The sequence below is a fragment of the Sphaerodactylus townsendi genome, linkage group LG01, assembly GCF_021028975.2.
Source record: "Sphaerodactylus townsendi isolate TG3544 linkage group LG01, MPM_Stown_v2.3, whole genome shotgun sequence".
NCBI lineage: Eukaryota > Metazoa > Chordata > Lepidosauria > Squamata > Sphaerodactylidae > Sphaerodactylus > Sphaerodactylus townsendi.
In genome coordinates this window covers 186,226,806-186,245,991 of record NC_059425.1, presented here as the reverse complement: position 1 = coordinate 186,245,991, position 19,186 = coordinate 186,226,806, and the positions used below count along the sequence as shown (strand labels likewise).

The window sequence follows — 19,186 nt, the reverse complement described above, 5'->3', positions numbered from 1 at the left end:
GGTGTAGCAGTTAAGAGCGGTGGACTCTACTCTCGGGAACGGCTCTAATCACAAAAATCCCTCCCCGCCCCCCCCCCCGGGTGGGTGTTTCACGACTAGATGACAGGCCTCTTCCTTTCCCTCCTTCCTAACTCTCCCCCCTCATTAACCCTCCCCCCTAGTGTGGGTGGGCCAAAACCAGATGATGGGCCCCCTTCCAATCCCTCCCCCCTTTCCCCTATTAGATATCATTTCCTCTGAATTAGCTATTTTCACCAGGGAAACTGATTTCTGCAGCCTGCAGATCAGCTGGGACAATTTTGGGGGAAAGTCAGGCCCTCCCTGGAGGTTGGCAACTCTAGGTTCCCGCATCCTCCCAGACAGCAGCGCTTCAGGGGCCACTAAGTTAGGACTTCAGATGGAGAGGTGCGGAGCGGCAGGTGGATTCGGAAATACCTGGAAATTTGGGGGTGGAGCTCGAGGAGGGTGGAGTTTGGGCAGGGACCTGGGTGAGGAATTCTGCCCTAGAGCTCCCCCCTTCAAAGCAGCTATTTTCTCCGGGGGAACCAATAGGTGCTTTCTGGAGATCTGCTATAATAGTAGTAGAACTCCAGGCCGCACCTGGAACCTGACAACTGGGAGCCAGTGCGGTGCAGCGGTTAAGACCAGGAGGACTGGAATCCAGGTAACCGAGGCCCCTTCCACACACGCAAAATAATGCGTCCTCAAACCACTTTCACAACTGTTTGCAAGTGGATTTTGCTATTCCGCTCAGCTTCAAAGAGCACTGAAAGCAGTTTGAAAGTGCATTAGTTCGCATGCACAGAACGAGCCCGAGTTCGATTCCCCACTCCTCTATAGGAGCTGCGGACACATATCTGGAAACCGGACTGGATGCCCCGCTCCTCCACATGAAGCCTGCTGGGTGACTTCGGGCCAGTCTCTCCGGTCTCTCTCAGCCCCGCCTACCTCCTAAGGTGGTGGGGAAAGGAGCTTGTCAGCCACACACCGGCTCCTTCCGCACATGCCGGATAACGCACTTTCAAACTGCTTTCAGTGCTCTTTGAAGCTGTGCGGAACAGCAAAACCCACTTGCAAACAGTTGTGAAAGTGGTTTGGAAACGCATTATTTTGCGTGTGCGGAAAGAGCCAAAGTTTTGAGACTCATCCCAGTTGAGAAAAAAGAGGCCAGAAGTCCAACTCCTCCCTGCAGGTTGTGGACGGGGGGTGCAGGGGAGGCGCCCGCTTGCAGCAGCGGTCCTTGTAGGAGACCTCAAGGCCCCGCCTGGAGGTTGGCAGCGGCGGGAGGGGAGGCGGGGGCCCGCCTGCGGAGGCGCCCTGCCCGGTCCCCAATTGGCGCCCCAGGGCGGGCGGGCGCCGTGCTGGCCTGCCGCCCTCCCGCCTCCCCGCCGCCGCAGCAGCAGCAGCAGCTGGGCTGCTCGGATCACGTCATCGCTTCCGCCCAGCTTCCTCCTCCCGTTGGCGGCGGTAAGAATCCAACATGGAGTAAAGGCAGGGATGGGGCTCGGACGGGGCCGCCGCCGCCGCCTCCGCTCGCTCCCGGCCGCCCCGGCCCCAGCGGCGCCCCTCGGCCCGCCCGCCCGCTGAGCGCGCCCCCCCCCCCCTTCGGCCCCGCGCCCCCCACTTTCGGCGGCCCCCTCCCGCGATGTCGAGCCCCGGGCGGCGGAGATGAAGAGGCGCAGCGCGGCCGCCCGCGGCGGGGGCTGAGCTTCCCAGCGGGGAGGGGGAGAAGATGACCGAGGACAGCCGCCCGGACGAGTAAGTGCCCGCGGGGGGGGGGACATCTGGCGGGGGCGCGCGCCGGAGGAGCTGACTGGGGATGCTCGGGGAGGGGGGGGGATTGTGGAGGGCCTCCGTCGGAAGCGGACTGGGAGGGGGGGGGGCGAGAGAGACCGGAGTCGTCGTCGCCCCCACACCCCCGCGTTGCACTGAGTTGGGGGGCTCGGTCCTGGCGAGGGAGGCCTTTCCCCTTGCGTGCACGGAGCCCCCACCCGTCCAGGCTCTGGACTTGGGGTGGGGGGGGGGTGGGCTGCCCGTTTTTGCACGCCCGAGAATCTCTCCCGCTGGTCCCGCACGCCCACTTCTCCCTGCCCCCCCCCCCTTTCCCGTGCCGTCCCTCGGGCCTGGTGTGTGTTTGCAGTTTTTGCATCCGCCATTTCTTCGCTTTTCTCTTTTTCTTGAATCGCTCTCATTTGCATACCACATTTCCATTCATAAAAAAAACACACACACCATGCAGGCTTTTCTGTGGCCGCAGAGAGAGAGAGAGAGGCCGACCTCAAAGGGGGGGAGGGTAGGCCATCGGGTTGTTTTGCTTTTTTGCAAGATCCAGGCGCAGGACGGAGGCCAGGCCGACTCGCTGGAGGAGGAGGAGGGGGCGGTCGGTGCAAAAGACGCCCCCTCCTTTGGCCGCTTGGAGTTCGTAACAAGGGGACTGGGGTGCCTTGCAATAGAAAATGCATGCAAGAAAAAGAAAGCGCGGCTTGCGAGAGTAGTTCGTGCAAGGAAAGAAGCCACAGAAAGGCATGCAAAAAAAATAAAAACAGCAGCAGCAGCCGTGGGTAGATAGAAAAAAGGCGTGCAAAGAAATCCAAGAGTAGCTTGCAAGAGAAATGCGTGTAGGAAAACTTGAGGAAGTGTAGCTTGGAAGGGATACGGGAGGCAGGAAAAAATCAAGGGTGACTTGCGAGAGAATTGCGTGCAGGAAAAAATAAAGAGTAGTTTGCACAAGGAGGCATGAGTGCACGACAGATCAAGTGTATCTTGCAACGGATTTGAATGCAGGAAAAAAAGGGGTCGCTTGCAGAAGACATGCGTCCAGGGAAATGGCAAGAGAAAAATCGAGGGTAAATTGCGAGAGACAGGCGTGCGGGGGGGGGGGGGAATGGTGGTTTCCAAGAAAAACGCGTGCAGGGAAATTGCAAGAGAGAGGCGTGCTGGAAAAATAATACTGGGTTCCTTGCAAGAGACGTGCGTGGAAGAAAAAGCGAGTGTAACTTGCGAGAGACATGAGTGTACGAAAAGCGAGAGACATGAGTGTACGAAAAATTAGCAGCAGCTTGCAAGAAAAATGTGTGGGGTGGGGGGAAGAGTCAGCGCCACTTGCAAAGGCTATGCGTGCAAGGAAGGGACAGCATGGCTGTAAGCAGGATTGCGTGGGAAAAGCATGGGGGGGGGCGAACAGGCTACCTCTTGCAAACCCTCTGCTGGGGCGGGTGGGGCTCCGCCAGCTGCGCGGAGGGAAGGGGACTCACTCGACCTTGCAGCGGCGGCTGAGCCAGTCTTTCCCCCGGTTTTTTTTTGTGAATCGGACGGGTTCCCGTTATGGTCACGTGACCCCTTGCATTCATAAATCCGGTAACCTTCAGCCTGGGTTTGTTCACTCCGGGGTTGCTGCCGCGTCGCCATCCCATTTCCTGGAGTGGAGTGGGAATCAGTGGGGCTGCCCTTTGCAAGGTGTAAGGAAACGGCTGTCCCTAAATAGTCCCCGGCCTGCCTGCCTGCCTGGCTTGCTGGAAATGGGAAGTGAGTCATTTTGTTTTTCTGGCTTGTCTCTTTTTGATGTGACTGTTGGAGGGGAAAGGTTTTAGTTCCCTGAAGAGAGGCTGTTCCTGTCTGCTAGTTCAGCCTTGTGGGAAAGTGGAGGGGGGCGGGTTACATAAATGTCTTGGCGGGGTCCAAATTCAACCAGAGAGGGAGGTGGGAACAGAAAGCTGGCTTCAGCGTTTTATGGCATTTGGTGTAGGACAGTGGTGGTGTAGGACAGAGGTGGCACTCAGAGCCCTCTTTGTGGGCACGCACACCGTCTCTCCAGTTTGGCCACTTGGCAGTGCCATAGCTCCAAGGGGGTGAGGGGCGCGTGATGCACTGGGAATGCACCTCTGTGGGGCATGGCAAGAGCATTCCAGGGGTGTGATGGGTGCATTTCAGAGCATTCTGGGCACCTTCCAGGGCAGGGCAGGGGCAGACGGGGCGCGTGGCAGGGGCGCAGGGCGTACACGTGCCCCGGACAGAGTTTCCCCTTGCTCTGTCCTGGCACTCAGTCTCTAAAAGGTTTGCCATCACTGGTGTAGGATCTCCGGCTGGTGCTTAGTATGTTGTTCCCTAATTAGTGGGTATTTGTTTGAAGCCACACTTTATTGTGGGGTAGTGGCTGAGCATCAGGAAGGTCTGGGTTCGAATCCCCCCTGCTCTTGCCATGGAAGCTTTCTGAGTGACTGGCAACTCATACACTTTCTCAGCCTAACCAACCCCATAGGTTAAAATGGAGGGCAAAGAATGATTCCGGCTGCTTTGGAATCTCCATTTGGGGAGAAAGGTGGGATGTAAATTAAATGAGTAGTTGTCCCTGCCACATCACAACTTTCCCCATTGAGGTTTTGACATATCACAGGTCAACGTGAGAAATTAAATGGGAATTTGGGGTAAGTTTTGCAGCAGCTGCAGGCGACGCAGAAAAAGTGTAGAAATTGAAAAATGCATAAAATACATATATAGTATTGTATAATATGAACATATTTTATCTTTTAATACCATAATTGAACACACTTTCTTTTTTAAAAGGGAACAGTCAGATTTTTTTCCCCCTCTGGTTCGTAGGGAGGGCCCAAAACCTTTTACGGGGATTTCCAGATTGCAGTGGGCGCTGCGCTCCAAACACCAGCAACGTGGAAGGGACACACTAAGTAAAATCCTGCGGGGCAGCCACAAAAATAAGGATGGCGATAGCTTTATTGGGCCTCTGGAAGATTTGAAGCGAACTTCGGGACTCTTCCGGGTTGCGATGAAGAAGCCTCATATATTAGTGCAGTGGTGGCGAACCTATGGCACAGGTGCCAGAGGTGGCACTCACAGCCCTCTCTGTGGGCACGCGCAAAGTCCCCCCCCCCCCCCCCACACACACACACAAATCTAGGCTGGCCTGGGCCGCTGGGCTCGATTATTAGCATTAAACCTCAGACCTAGTTTTGGGGAAGCAGTGTAGGTAACCTTGTTGAGCGCTGTTAAACCCCGCTGATTTTCATGCGAAGAACTAAAGCGCGATCCTTTACCTGGGAGTAAGCTCGGTTGCTGGCAATGGGGCTTGCTTCTGAGTAAACCCTCCTAGCGTCCTGATTCACCCGTTGGAAGAGTTGCACGGTTGCTTCAAAGCAAAGCCACCAACTACCACCAAGCTTACTCCTGAGTAATGCACGCCTTGGAGCCAACCATTTTGTCTAAACTAAAACCTCAGTATTCAGGTTAAATTGCCGTGTTGGCACTTTGCGATAAATAAGTGGATCTTGGGTTGCAATTTGGGCACTCGGTCTCGAAAAGGTTCGCCATCACTGTATTAGTGCAATGCTCAGAACGTTGGGATGCTCGTTGAGTGATTTTCAGTCCAACTTCTGTCTGGGAAGGGAATGTTGTCAGTTTGGATAGTGTTGAAGAAGAAGAAGAAGAGTTTGGATTTATATCCCCCCTTTCTCTCCTGCAGGAGACTCAAAGGGGCTTACAATCTCCTTGCCCTTCCCCCCTCACAACAAGCACCCTGTGAGGTAGGTGGGGCTGGGAGAGTTCCGAGAAGCTGTGACTAGCCCAAGGTCACCCAGCTGGCTTGTGTGGGAGTGTACAGGCTAATCTGAATTCCCCAGATAAGCCTCCACAGCTCAGGCGGCAGAGCGGGGAATCAAACCCGGTTCCTCCAGATTAGAGTGCACCTGCTCTTAACCTCCTACGCCACTGCTGCTGAAAGGGAGAGACAGAGGGCCGAGAAGAGGTGGGCTGTAGAGTAGGTAGTGAAGAATCCACCCAGGGGGGCCATTGTCTGAGTAAGGGGGACTCGGAAGAGGTATCTAAAAAGAAGGCCAATTGGCCATGCTGACGGGCTGATGGGAATTGTAGTTCATGAACACCTGGAGAGCCGCAGGTTGCTGACCCCTGGACTAGTCTGATCTTGTCAGGTCTCAAAAGCTGAGCAGGGGCAGCCCTAGTTAGTACTGGGATGGGAGAGCCTCAAGGAAGTCCAGAGACAGGCAAGGGCAAAACACCTCCATTCCTCTGTTGCTTTGTAAATTCTACAGGGTTGGCCACAACTTGACAACGCTTTCTACCAGGAAAGGTCAGAGGGCTGTATGAAATCCAAGTGGCAATGATGTAAAATTCATTTCCGATCCAGAAAAACACAGGGCACATTTTACTGTTTTAACACATGTGAGAGGTGAAAAGTCACAGGTTTTGCTAAGGCAGTTAATATCCGTCAAGGCCGAGAATGGCTGTGCCTTTGTTCGAAAGGGGAAAGAGGCATCAGTGGTGTGAAATATTAAATCCCAACGTTGCAATTTTACAATGGAGTCTTTTAAAAAAAAAGTCGTCTTATTGAGGAATTCAGAGTTTGGGGGTCAGGAACAGACTGTTAAAAATACACTCCCGTTCTTGTTGGAACAGAACAACACAGTTATAACACTGTGGTTATTATCAGCGTAGCGGAAAGAGGCGGGGTGGACGGAAGAACAGGCAATTAACGGAGGAAATAGCGAGGGGAGGAGTTAAAGGAAGATGGAACCGGAGAGCAAGTGGGAGAAATGTTTTTAAAAATCTGCACAGCCAATCAGAAGCCTTGGTGAGCAGAAACCCCCACCTGGCTCCGCCCACTGGAGGGTACTAGGAAAGGTGTCAGCAGATGCGATGGTACCCATGGCACCCTGTTGAGGACACTTGGTCTTAAATAATATTTTCCAGAATCCTATGTGAATAATGTTTCAGTGCGACCAAAGCAACCCAACATAATTCATTTAACAGCAGTGGCATAGGAGGTTGAGAGCTGGTGTATCTAATCTGGAGGAACCGGGTTTGATTCCCCGCTCTGCCGCCTGAGCTGTGGAGGCTTATCTGGGGAATTCAGATTAGCCTGTACACTCCCACACACTCCAGCTGGGTGACCTTGGGCTAGTCACAGCTTCTCGGAGCTCTCTCAGCCCCACCCACCTCACAGGGTGTTTGTTGTGAGGGCGGAAGGGCAAGGAGATTGTAAGCCCCTTTGAGTCTCCTGCAGGAGAGAAAGGGGGGATACAAATCCAAACTCTTCTCTTCTTCTTCTTAATTTAATAACATGTTGGTTGAGTGCCCTAGATACATGCTGGGCAGGATTGTCTTAGCTCTGAGCTCATAGATGATTTCCGTGGATGGGCATTTTTACCAATTCTGTACTTTGGCAGGCCCCCTTTATGCTGGTCCTGAGGGTCCCCGGTCCCCCAGGAGTAGCGCTGTGGGATGCACACAACCAATTTGCATCTCGTGCAGGTCCATTCACAAGGCAAACGGTTCCCTTCTGTTCAGTTCTGTGCATTTTTTCCCCCCTTGTTTGAAAGCTTCGAGGTGAATAATCTTTGCTTTTATGAATGAGACGAGGGGGGGCATTTTGTCTTTTGAGAGACTGAATTACAACCGGAATAGCCAAATGACTTCCTCAAAAGGAGACTGGCTACCACCATGGGAAGACCTCCTTTGAATGCATGAGTGCAAGACCGTGCCAGAATTTCCTTTGAAACCTGGTGCATTTACCCAGTAACAGTGCCTTGAAAATAGGAACTTTAAAGCTACAGAACCAGAAAAGCATCTCAATAACGAATATCTTTCCGCATGGAAACGGACACCTCCTTTTCTTTTTCTTTCTGTGTAATTCTGTCAGTTTATGACAAGCAAACATACTTTTTTTTTCACATTCTCACTGTAGAGTCCTTTATTTCAGACTTGGAAAACGGAGGCTGCAGCTTCGTATCCATCTTTCAGCAAAACCTTGCAAAGTGCATTCTCTTTTTAAACTTGTGGTAACCCACCTAGGAAATCGAGTGGGGTGGAGCTCTCCAACGTGGCGCCTATGGGCATCCTGACACCCACTGACTCTTTCTGGGGCTCATCCAGTATTTTTAGAAAGTGGGCGGGGCTTTTGCTGAACAAGGCTTCTGACTGGCTGCGCAGATGTTTTTAAACGTTGCTTTGGGAGTCTCTGCTATGACTGCACAACACAGCAGCGGGGTCGAAGGTAAGCTGTGGCATTCATTTTGTGACAATGCCCACCAACCTATGTAAGAATTAGGACTAATAAAAGGAAGAATTAGGACTAATAAAAGAAAACTTTTTTTCACACAATGTGTGATTGGTGTTTGGAATATGCTGCCACAGGAGGTGGTGATGGCCACTCACCTGGATAGCTTTAAAAGGGGCTTGGACAGATTTATGGAGGAGAAGTCGATCTATGGCTACCAATCTTGATCCTCCTTGATCGGAGTTTTCAAATGCCTTAGCAGACCAGGTGCTCAGGAGCAGGAGCAGCAGAAGGCCATTGCTTTCACATCCCAAAGGCACCTGGTGGGCCACTGCGCGTAGCAGAGTGCTGGACTAGATGGACTCTGGTCTGATCCAGCAGGCTTTGTTCTTATGTTCTTAAGAATTCCAAAAATTCTCGTAGGTTCAAAAAGGTTGGGGACCCCTAAAATACGGTATAGAGGTCTGCCTCCCTGTAAGATGGGTATTATTGAAACTATTCAGCATGCTCTACTTTGTTGTCCTTTTTATTTCACGATTCAAGCAAAGTATGTAACCCCTATTCTAGCACATAGGACTGAACGTTCTCCATTTGAGCTCAAGGACATCTGGGTAGTTCACCGGCAACCAATCAGGGAGGCAGGAATCTTAATTAGGACTTTTGCTTCACTGGTCATGCTACCACGAAGGTGTTCCCCTTTCCAGAGAACTTTGAAACTCAAATGACCCAGGAGTGGGATAAGCCAACAGCTAATAGGCGTTATCCCGGATTCCTATGCAAGCTATATGCTGTGCCCAGTTATACCAATGACATATTGCAAGTACCCCCCGTTGACTCCTCCGAATATTCCTGCGTCCCTTTCAGAACCAAATCGTCTACAAGTCTCATCTTGAATCTAAAAGTTCCCAGACCTGTGAAGACCAGTCTTCTGTGGTGCACCAAATCCTGACCCAGCGCAAATCCTTTGGGGTCAGTTCCAACAAGCAAATATTCTCAGATGCTGGGCTGGGGGGCAGTATTGGACAATTTCCCAATTCAGGAAGTCTGGTCTCCACTAGAATCCAGACTGCCCATAAAAGTGTTGGAACTCAAGACGATTCACCTCACCCTGTATCAGTTCCATCAGAGACTAGTGGGTGCTCACGTGCTTGTGAGAACAGACAATGACCTGAATTGTCAGGGGGGGCTCCAGATTGCCTGCACTTCACAGAGAGACGGTCCTCATCTTCCAGTGGGCGGAGAAGTACATCTTGTCCACCTGTGCAGAACACATCCAAGGGCTCCACAACATAACAGGCAGATTGGCTCAGCCGCCAAGTCGTACACCCAGGAGAGTGGTCCCTGAACAAGCAGGTATTCTGTCTGAGTATCCAGAGTCAGGGAGAGCCAATGATGGACCTGTTTACCTCACACCTCAACAAGCAGACTCCCAGGTTCTTTTTCCGCTTCCGTCATCACCTAACAGAAGCAACGGATGCTCTATCCTCCAAGAGGCCTCCCGAACATCTGTACACCTTCCCTCACATTCCATTCAATCCCAGACGGTTACTCAAGATCAGAGAGGAAAGGGCGGAGATTATTTTAGTAGCTCCTTGGTGGCCTCGCAGAGCCTGATTTGTCAACGTTCTGAGGTTGTCTGTAGCCGATCCATTCCACCTTCCCAAATCTCGGGACCTCCTCCATCCGGGCCCCATAAGAACATAAGAACAAGCCAGCTGGATCAGACCAGAGTCCATCTAGTCCAGCTCTCTGCTACTCGCAGTGGCCCACCAGGTGCCTTTGGGAGCTCACGTGCAGGATGTGAAAGCAATGGCCTTCTGCGGCTGTTGCTCCTGAGCACCTGGACTGTTAAGGCATTTGCAATCTCAGATCAAAGAGGATCAAGATTGGTAGCCATAAATCGACTTCTCCTCCATAAATCTGTCCAAGCCCTTTTTAAAGCTATCCAGGTTAGTGGCCATCACCACCTCCTGTGGCAGCATATTCCAAACACCAATCACACGTTGCGTGCAGAAGTGTTTCCTTTTATTAGTCCTAATTCTTCCCCCCAGCATTTTCAATGAATGCCCCCTGGTTCTAGTATTGTGAGAAAGAGAGAAAAATTTCTCTCTGTCAACATTTTCTCCCCCATGCATAATTTTGAAGACTTCAATCATATCCCCCCTCAGCCGTCTCCTCTCCAAACTAAAGAGTCCTGCACCCAGATCCACCCAGATCCACATCGGCTGAACCTGACCGCCTGGAGATTGAGCGGAGCTCCTCAGGAGAACACTGCTATAGCAGGGCAGTTACTAATTCCATCCTTTCATCTAGGCGAGTATCTACCAGACGGATGTAGATGGAAGGCGTTTGGTCAGTGGTGCTGGAGGAAGATCTGAGGCAGGCAATGGCAAACCACCTCTGAACATCTCTTGCCTTGGAAACCTTACAAAGTTGTCATAGGTTGGCTGTCTCTTGACAGCACCCAATTATAATTTGGCCCTGACCTTGATGACCCATGGTTGGCCTGTCCACATCAGAACCCTGGAGTGCAGCAGAGTCAGCTAGAGTTCGGATTTAGATGGGAGACTTCCAAGGAAGTTTGGGATTGGCACGCAGAGGCGGGCAACGGCAAACCACCTCTGAACATCTCTTGCACTTCCTATCACCCAAGTGTTTCAGTGCCAAATGAGTACATACTGTGTTTCCCTGAAAATAAGACAGTGTCTTATATTAATTTTTGCTCTCAAAGATGCGCTATGTCTTATTTTCAGGGGATGTCTTATTTTTCTGTGTTCTGTTCGTCGGGCGTGCTTCCAAACAAAAACTTTGCTATGTCTTTCTTTCGGGGGATGCCTTATATTTCACACTTTAGCAAAACCTCTACTACGTCTTATTTTCAGGGGATGTCTTATATTCAGGGAAACAGGGTATGTGTCTGTGCATTTCACACTTGGAGAACCAGGGTAGCATGGTTAAAATTGGATTTTTTTGCAGTGTTGCTACAAATGACCAGGTAGGGCTTTCCCATGTCCTGGACCTGCATTTGGGAGGTTTTCATTTCCACAGGCTGCCATCTACTTGGTATAAGGTTTCTGTCTGAAGAATGTATCGGGGAATTTACAGTGGGATAGCAATGAAGCATATCAAATCCAAGAGAATTTACAGAGATGGGTCTGAAAGGTCATATTGTGGTGCTCAGATTAAATTGGTTTGGTCTTGATTGGGTGGCTGGAGCTTAGTACCTCTCCGGAAAAAACCCCTCTGAATTCCCCACCCTTCCAAGGCATAGCCACAATAAATACTAGTGTCCCAGTATAAGATAATGCACACCCTTCTAGCCTCGTCTTCCATCAACGGAGTGGTGACTTGTTTCATGTGTCATTCCCTCAGTGTCAGTTTTTATATATTTGTTTCAAGAATTGACGTTTATAGCCTTCCAACGCTTAGAAAATCGTATTATTTTAGTGCGGTGTTGTGTGGTTGCCGTGCCGTATGGCCGTGCTCTAGTCGCATTTCCTCCTGACGTTTCGCCTGCATCTGTGGCTGGCGTCTTCAGAGGATCGTGTTATTTTAGTTCCGCTTTTAAATGGGTTTCACGAGAAATGCTTTAAGCCCCCTTCTACTTGAATCCGACAATCGGTCCAAGGTCAGTTTTGTCTGCTCGGATGGGCAGTGGCCTTCCAGGGGCCATTTTATTGTGCTGTTTTCCTTTGCTAGTCGCCTCTGTGGCGGAAAGATGGGAGGCGAATGTGGGTAAATAATAACGGCGTAGCCAAGCATTTTTAGCTTGCCCCCTAGATTGCCAAAGAACAGAGTACACCTGCACATCCCTGCCAAAGACGGATCTTGCTTCGGCAGTGGAGAGTTTCCTGTGATATGTAAACATTTCTAGGCTCTGAGATCTAGTCTGAGGAGCAGCCGTGGCGTAGGAGGTTAAGAGCTCATGTATCTAATCTGGAGGAACCGGGTTTGATTCCCAGCTCTGCCGCCTGAGGTGTGGAGGCTTATCTGGGGAATTCAGATTAGTCTGTGCACTCCCACACATGCCTTGGGCTAGTCACAGCTTCTCAGATCTCTCTCAGCCCCACCTACCTCACAGGGTGTTTGTTGTGAGGGGGGAAGGGCAAGGAGATTGTAAGCCCCTTTGAGTCTCCTGCAGGAGAGAAAGGGGGGATATAAATCCAAACTCTTCTTCTCCTTCTTCTAGTCTGCAACGGAAAAGTTAGCATCACCTTTGGTTATCTTTTGCAGATTTCTGAGAGAGCCAGTATGAAGTAGCGGTTAGATTGGACTTAGATCTGGGAGAACCGACTTCGAATCCCTGCTCTGGAATCTTGCTGGGTGAACTTGGGCCAGTCTCCCTCACTCTCAGCCTGACCTACCTCCCAGGGTTGTTGTGAGGATAAAATAGAGGCACAGACAATATTGAACTCTGCTTTGGGTCCCCATTGTGGAGAAATGTAGAATGTCAAAAAAGCAAATGCATAAATAATAACTCTTTTTAATTCCAGTGATTCTGAGAAACAGAGTCCAGCGGACCTGACTTTTCATTTGTCATTTCTGCTACGGGTCCCTGTTTTTCTCTTCTTTCGTCGCCCTTGTTATCCAGTATTAAAAGTAAAGATAATAATTACGAGTGGTTTGGTTGTGGTTTTGAATTTGGAGGCTTTCATCGCGTGATGTGTCGCTGAAGGAGCAAAACCTGTTTCTGCGGCTGTATTTTTAATGGCTGAAGGGAAAACGGGAACACGGAGACGGTCCTTGTTAGCAAGTAGCTGCTGAGCTAGTTCCTTGGCACAGTTTTGGAATGATGTTACCAGTGGTGTGGATCCCGGTTGCCCCTTGGCAACCCAATTCCCCCTAAAATTGTGTCCCCCGTATTGGAAAACCCGTTACGTAATTGTTGTTTTTTTTTTTTGTATAGCCCCCAAACGTCCTGGCATGAACCACGTGCCCTTGGTAGGGAACCACTGCCTTGGAGCGATGCTTTTGCAAACATAGTAATAACCTCACAAAACACTTAGCTACTAGCGGTTTGGTCCACAAAGTTGTAACTTGTTAGAAAGTTCTAGAAGGCCCCTCTGTAACACAGTGATGATCTGACAGACTTCTCGTGCGCCTGGATGAAGCAAGAGGCGGCTGACTTGTGTCTTTTGTTGACGGGCTGGATTGCTTTGCGTGTATCAGATGCGCGCTGGGCTAAGACGCATGGAGTAGTATTGTCTTCTGGGAGCAGCAGTGGCGTAGGAGGTTAAGAGCTCGTGTATCTAATCTGGAGGAACTGGGTTTGATTCCCAGCTCTGCCGCCTGAGCTGTGGAGGCTTATCTGGGGAATTCAGATTAGCCTGTACACTCCCACACACGCCAGCTGGGTGACCTTGGGCTAGTCACAGCTTCTTGGAGCTCTCTCAGCCCCACCTACCTCACAGGGTGTTTGTTGTGAGGGGGGAAGGGCAAGGAGATTGTAAGCCCCTTTGAGTCTCCTGCAGGAGAGAAAGGGGGGATATAAATCCAAACTCTTCTTCTTCTTCTCTTTAATTCTGGTTTGAACATTGGCCGCATGCTGGTATAATACTGGGTTGCAGATTCAAAGGCCGTCTAAAAGACTCGTTTTTCTATACACTGCTTTTCTGTAGCTTAAGGAGCCTCAAAGTAGTTTACAATCACTGTATCTTCCTCTCTCCACAACAAGCGTGCTCCCTACCCTCCTTCTCAGAAACAAACTTCTTCCTCCTCCAGCTCCCCCCCCCACCCCCCCGGCATCATCTGGTGTTCTCTCTAATTCAAGCCCTGGTGAACTCAAACCATTTTCTCTTGTGCCAGTGGCTTTCGGGCCTACCGCCCATCGTGCCTTATGTGAAAGCATATTGGTATTCAAAGGCAGTCGGCCTCTGGCTATGGCGTGGGAGGTTAAGAGCTCGTGTATCTAATCTGGAGGAACCGGGTTTGATTCCCAGCTCTGCCGCCTGAGCTGTGGAGGCTTATCTGGGGAATTCAGATTAGCCTGTACACTCCCACACACGCCAGCTGGGTGACCTTGGGCTAGTCACAGCTTCTTGGAGCTCTCTCAGCCCCACCTACCTCACAGGGTGTTTGTTGTGAGGGGGGAAGGGCAAGGAGATTGTAAGCCCCTTTGAGTCTCCTGCAGGAGAGAAAGGGGGGATATAAATCCAAACTCTTCTTCTTCTTCTCTTTAATTCTGGTTTGAACATTGGCCGCATGCTGGTATAATACTGGGTTGCAGATTCAAAGGCCGTCTAAAAGACTCGTTTTTTTATACACTGCTTTTCTGTAGCTTCTTCATTGTAGCTTCTTCATTGGATGTTCAAACTCTTATCCGATTATTTATGGCTAAGATAGCACTTAGCCTGAGTGGTGCTGGGGTAGAGGGTTGGACCAGCTCTTGAAGAACTGGGTTCAAATCCTCATTTTGCTGTGGAACCTCTCTGGGTGACCTTGAGAGCCAACATGGCGCAGAGGTTAAGAACAGGTGGATTCTAATCTGGAGAACCGGATTTGATTCCTCGCTTGTCCACATGAGCAGCGGACTCATACATACATTAGCCTTTATTGGTGTAATCAGAAAGCAAAATGGATACATCGGAAATAAAAACAAAAAGGCCCCAAAAGGACCATAACAGATACATACCCTGTTTCCCTGAATATAAGACATCCCCGGAAAATAAGACGTAGTAGAGGTTTTGCTGAAGTGCGAAATATAAGGCATCCCCCGAAAGTAAGACGTAGCAAAGTTTTTGTTTGGAAGCATGCCCGACGAACAGAACTCAGAAAAATAAGACATCCCCTGAAAATAAGACATAGCACATCTTTGGGAGCAAAAATTAATATAAGACACTGTCTTATATTTGGGGAAACACGGTACTATTAGATCAGTGGTTCTCAACCTTCCTAATGCTGCGACCCTTCAACACAGTTCCTCATGTTGTGGTGACCCCCAACCCTAACATTATCCATTTTACAGATGGAGAACGCTGATGCAGAGAGTCTTAGGTGACCCCTGTGAAAGGGTCATTCGACCCCCCCAAAGGGATCCCGACCCCCAGGTTGAGGACGACTGTATTAGATACTCTCAGTTATCTCCATAATAAAATTGGCAACCTCTTCACAAAAACCAGGGGTAGAGTTGTTCAACAATAAAGATAATTTGATCAGATCTGGCAGCTCAGGTTGGAAAAGAGGATATAAATTGATATATTTGGATCTGATTTTAACAAATCTGGTACAGTGCAGAAGTTGGTGGGCCAGGGCTTCAATCACATTGGATTTGCAGCTGCATAACCTTGCAGATTTTTCTAAATTACTAAACCTACCCTTTAATAGGGCAGAGGGCATAACATTGAATCATGCGATGGTGAGCGCTCTCCTTGCTCGGGGGTTCGTTAGAACATAAAGGTAATAGGCCATACGGCTCTGCTCAAATGGAATTAAGAATTGAGTAGGGGAGCAGGTTTGTTTGGCTGCTAGATGTAAATTTGCAAAATCTGGATCTAGAAGCCGGTCTTTAAACGTATTGAACGCTTCTGAACAAGCAGCGGACTCCATATCAGGGGCTTAGCTCCAGAAAACAGCACCTGGGGCACGCACTGAAATTGACTGCACTGCACCAAGTGGCCTCAAGAGAGGGTAGGGGAGTGGGGGAGTGCTGAGCCACTCTAGATATGTTAACTGGAAGGGAGGAAGTGAAAGAAAGGGAAAATGGAGGAAAGAAAAGAAAGAAAGAAAAGAAAGAGGGAAAAAGGATTTTGCCACCTCAGCATGGCTTTCGCAACCCTGTGGAAGCCATGCTTGGGTGCCACAGTGGAATCTGTGGGAGTTAAGCTGAGCCACTTTCCACCGGATTCCAGGCTGGGGAGCTCTGCCTTAGCCCCTGCCCAAGGAGGTCCCGGAACTTGAGCTCCCCCCGCACCCAGTTATGTGTCTGCCCTAACCTAATGAGCCAAGTTTGTTTCCCTGCTCCTTCACATGAAGCCTGCTGAGTGATCTTGGGCTAGTCACAACTCTCAGAAACATTTTCAGCATCCTTAGTGTTGTTATTCCATCACTCACAATATAGATAAAAACCAGAGGTACCTAGAGCGGTACTTTGTCTTTTGGTAAGTTGTGATTTGACCTGGGGACTTTGATGCCTACTTTACCCAACACCAGCTCTTCAAGAACTTAAAAACCAAGTATTCGTGTATCTTTAGCACTTCCTTTTATAGTTATTGCGGGTGGAAAGACCTATGTGGTTTTTCCTTATACTTTATTATTGCACAACATAATAAAAATGGCGTGACGCAGTAAAAAAATCACATGGATGTTAATTCTCTTTGCAGAGTCAACAAACTCTAACTTAATGCAAGGGTTTTTCCTGTGTTTAAATCAACATGACTTGTTTCTTTTGACTTTTATAGTATGATCCCATGTTTTATAGTCATTTGATAGTGGGAACCTTTGTCCTTTCTTTGGTGCTTGGCATGTAGGATATTAACTGCTGTGACCATATTAGCTCCACATTCTTTATGCTGGATAGTAACTCTCTAGATGCAGTACTGTGTTCATTAATGTTGTCCTGCATGTACGCAACCTCTGGCTCATGAGCATGGAGTCTATGCGCATAAGGAGGTGTGTATAGATTCTGCAGGCAGGAACTTTAGAAAAGAACCATGTTTCCTGATCACGGGATTGAGGGGGGGCAGCCTACACACGGGATTGGGGGGGCAGCAACCCATATGCACACACGCCATGCTCACAGGTTGCCAGTGGCATATAAGCAGAGCTACCCTGTTTCCCCGAAAATAAGACATCCCCTGAAAATAAGACGTAGTAGAGGTTTTTGCTGAAGTGCTAAATATAAGGCATCCCCGAAAGTAAGACATGGCAAAGTTTTTGTTTGGAAGCATGCCCGTCGACCAGAGCATGCAGCTGTGGAGCAGAAAAATAAGACATCCCCTGAAAATAAGACATAGCGCATCTTTGGGAGCAAAAATTAATATAAGAATCTGTCTTATTTTCGGGGAAACACGGTAGTATGTTCGAGCCCTTCGGGGATGAGGCGATCTATAAATCCAACCAATAAATAAATAAAAATAAAATACTGCCCCCCCTCCCTCTACAGTTCAGTGTGTATTTCTTATCTATATAGGACTAACTGGTTATCAGAATTTTGTATCCTGTTATTTTATTCATTAGCACCCAAATACATTTGCCTAATGTAGGCAAGCAAATAAGAGGCATTTTCCGCACAGCTAGCAATAATTTTTCATTGGAGGGGGATCTCATATACCATGTTTCCCCGAGAATAAGCCCTACCCTGAAAATAAGCCCTACTGCGATTTTTCGGTATTTTTGAAGGGGGCTTGAAATATAAGCCCTACTCCTAGATTCCCCAGCACAGCCCCTGCCACGCCCCCGGAACGCCCCCGCCCACTCCCAGAATGCCCCCGCCCACCCTTGGAACACACCCGCCACGCCCCCAGAACACCCTCACCCCCTGGGATGCACAAAAAGGACGTGCCCCCAAAATAAGCCCTAACGCAGCTTTTGCTGCAAAAATTAATATAAGACCCTGCCTTATTTTCGGGGAAACACGGTACCACTGCCATTATTTTCAGTTGCGTGGAAACCTTCTGTGAGGACTGCAGTGATTTGATAGCCTTGAGCCCACGTGTATTCCTGGACCACATGGGGGTATTTACATTTTGGGCTCAATCCTGCTGATAGTTTCTGTGGACACAAATGGGGTGCTATTGCTCCCCTTCCACTGGAGGATTGCGGGGGGGGGCATTTTGGACAGGGAGAGACAGAGAAGTCACACTCTGAAGACAGAAATTATTCAGTCAATAGGGAGTTTTGCCAGGATCCAGATTCTGGCGTCCGTTTAATTGCAAATCACTTCACTCGTTCTGGTTTGAACTTCACTGTCGACCGCTGCTGATGCATCTCGGGATTAGTTTTGTTGATCGCTACATTTTCACGGTCAGTTTAATTCTAGCGTTTTGTACAGTTGCTCCAGAGGTGATCCTCTCTGGAAAGAGTGAGTGTCTTATTTTAACAAGCCACTCTGATCTTCACTTGGTTCTTCGTTCGGCTGAGAGTTCAAGGCTCCCCGCGATAACCTCAGTTTTCTGTTTTTTTCTCACAGCATCTATTTCCTGCAAAATATTATCAGTAGTTCAGCTGCTTGTGACCAGCCTAACTGTATTAGCGGACGAGTTTTGCATCATGAATCTCCCACTGGGCTCTGCTTTCAGTACTCCCGTTCGTTCTTTCACAGATGGAAACGCAGTCCTCGAAAATGAAAGCATGATGATTGTTCTTGAGCTTTGAGTCTTGAAAGCAAAATGCGGCTTATTTAGTTAAATAACCAGTGGTCGCCTGGGAGAGGGAGAATCACGTACAAACTCGCCACTTATCTTGTTCACAGCTAAAAGGTTCATCTCTTTATAAATCAGGGCAACTTCTGTTTTCCATTTTGGCTGTATCGATGGTGTGCGGCTAGCAGAGGCTTATGGTGGGAAAATGGTGCCCGGAGACAGCTATTCTCCGGGCACACCCCGGCTCACACAGCCAGGGTGTGGCTCAGGGGAGGGTCCCCGAGCTCTCCTTAGGGGCTCCCACCCCTGGCTCCTCTTGAAGCCGAAAGCCGGTGAAGTCCCTTCTGCCCTCCCCTCTGGGGAGAGCAGAAGGAACTGAGGCTCCGTCCTTGTCTCCTTTGCTTTTATAAGCACAGGGGTGGAGCCCCACCCCTTGGGGGCATGACCCTTCCCCCCAGCCACACCCCCGTGCTTACAAAAGCAAAGGAGACAAGGACGGAGCCTCAGTTCCTTCTGTTCTCCCCAGAGGGGAGGGACTGCCGGCTGGGAGCCAGGAACCAGGAGGGGGGGTGAGGTTTGGGAGGCAGTGTCCTCAGGTTTCCTTGGCCCCTCCCATGTCAATGATGACATGGGCGGGGCCAAGGGTGCCCGAAGACGACGAGACAGCAGGAAGTCTTCCTGGTCACATATGGGGGCTGATTTTGCAACCCCCACATGACCAGATTAGAGGCGCCCGGGGACAGAGGGTACCCCCTGTCCCTAGGGCCGTACGCCACTGGCGGCTAGTAATTTATACACGAGACTGCTTTACTTCTGCTGTTGTGACACTGGTCATTGATAAAGTTGGCTCATCAATGATACT

General features: G+C 49.8%; 1 protein-coding gene across 1 annotated transcript in view; it reads left to right on the top strand.

Annotated features, from left to right (window-relative positions):
* The first annotated feature begins 1,447 nt into the window (after window positions 1-1,447).
* SPRED2 (sprouty related EVH1 domain containing 2) overlaps window positions 1,448-19,186 on the top strand; it is a 96,218-nt gene continuing 78,479 nt past the window's right edge. Inside the window, exon 1 of the mRNA XM_048501556.1 lies at window positions 1,448-1,758. Coding sequence (XP_048357513.1) covers window positions 1,733-1,758 — 26 coding nt within the window. The 5' untranslated portion in view covers window positions 1,448-1,732. The remainder of the gene's footprint in view (window positions 1,759-19,186) is intronic.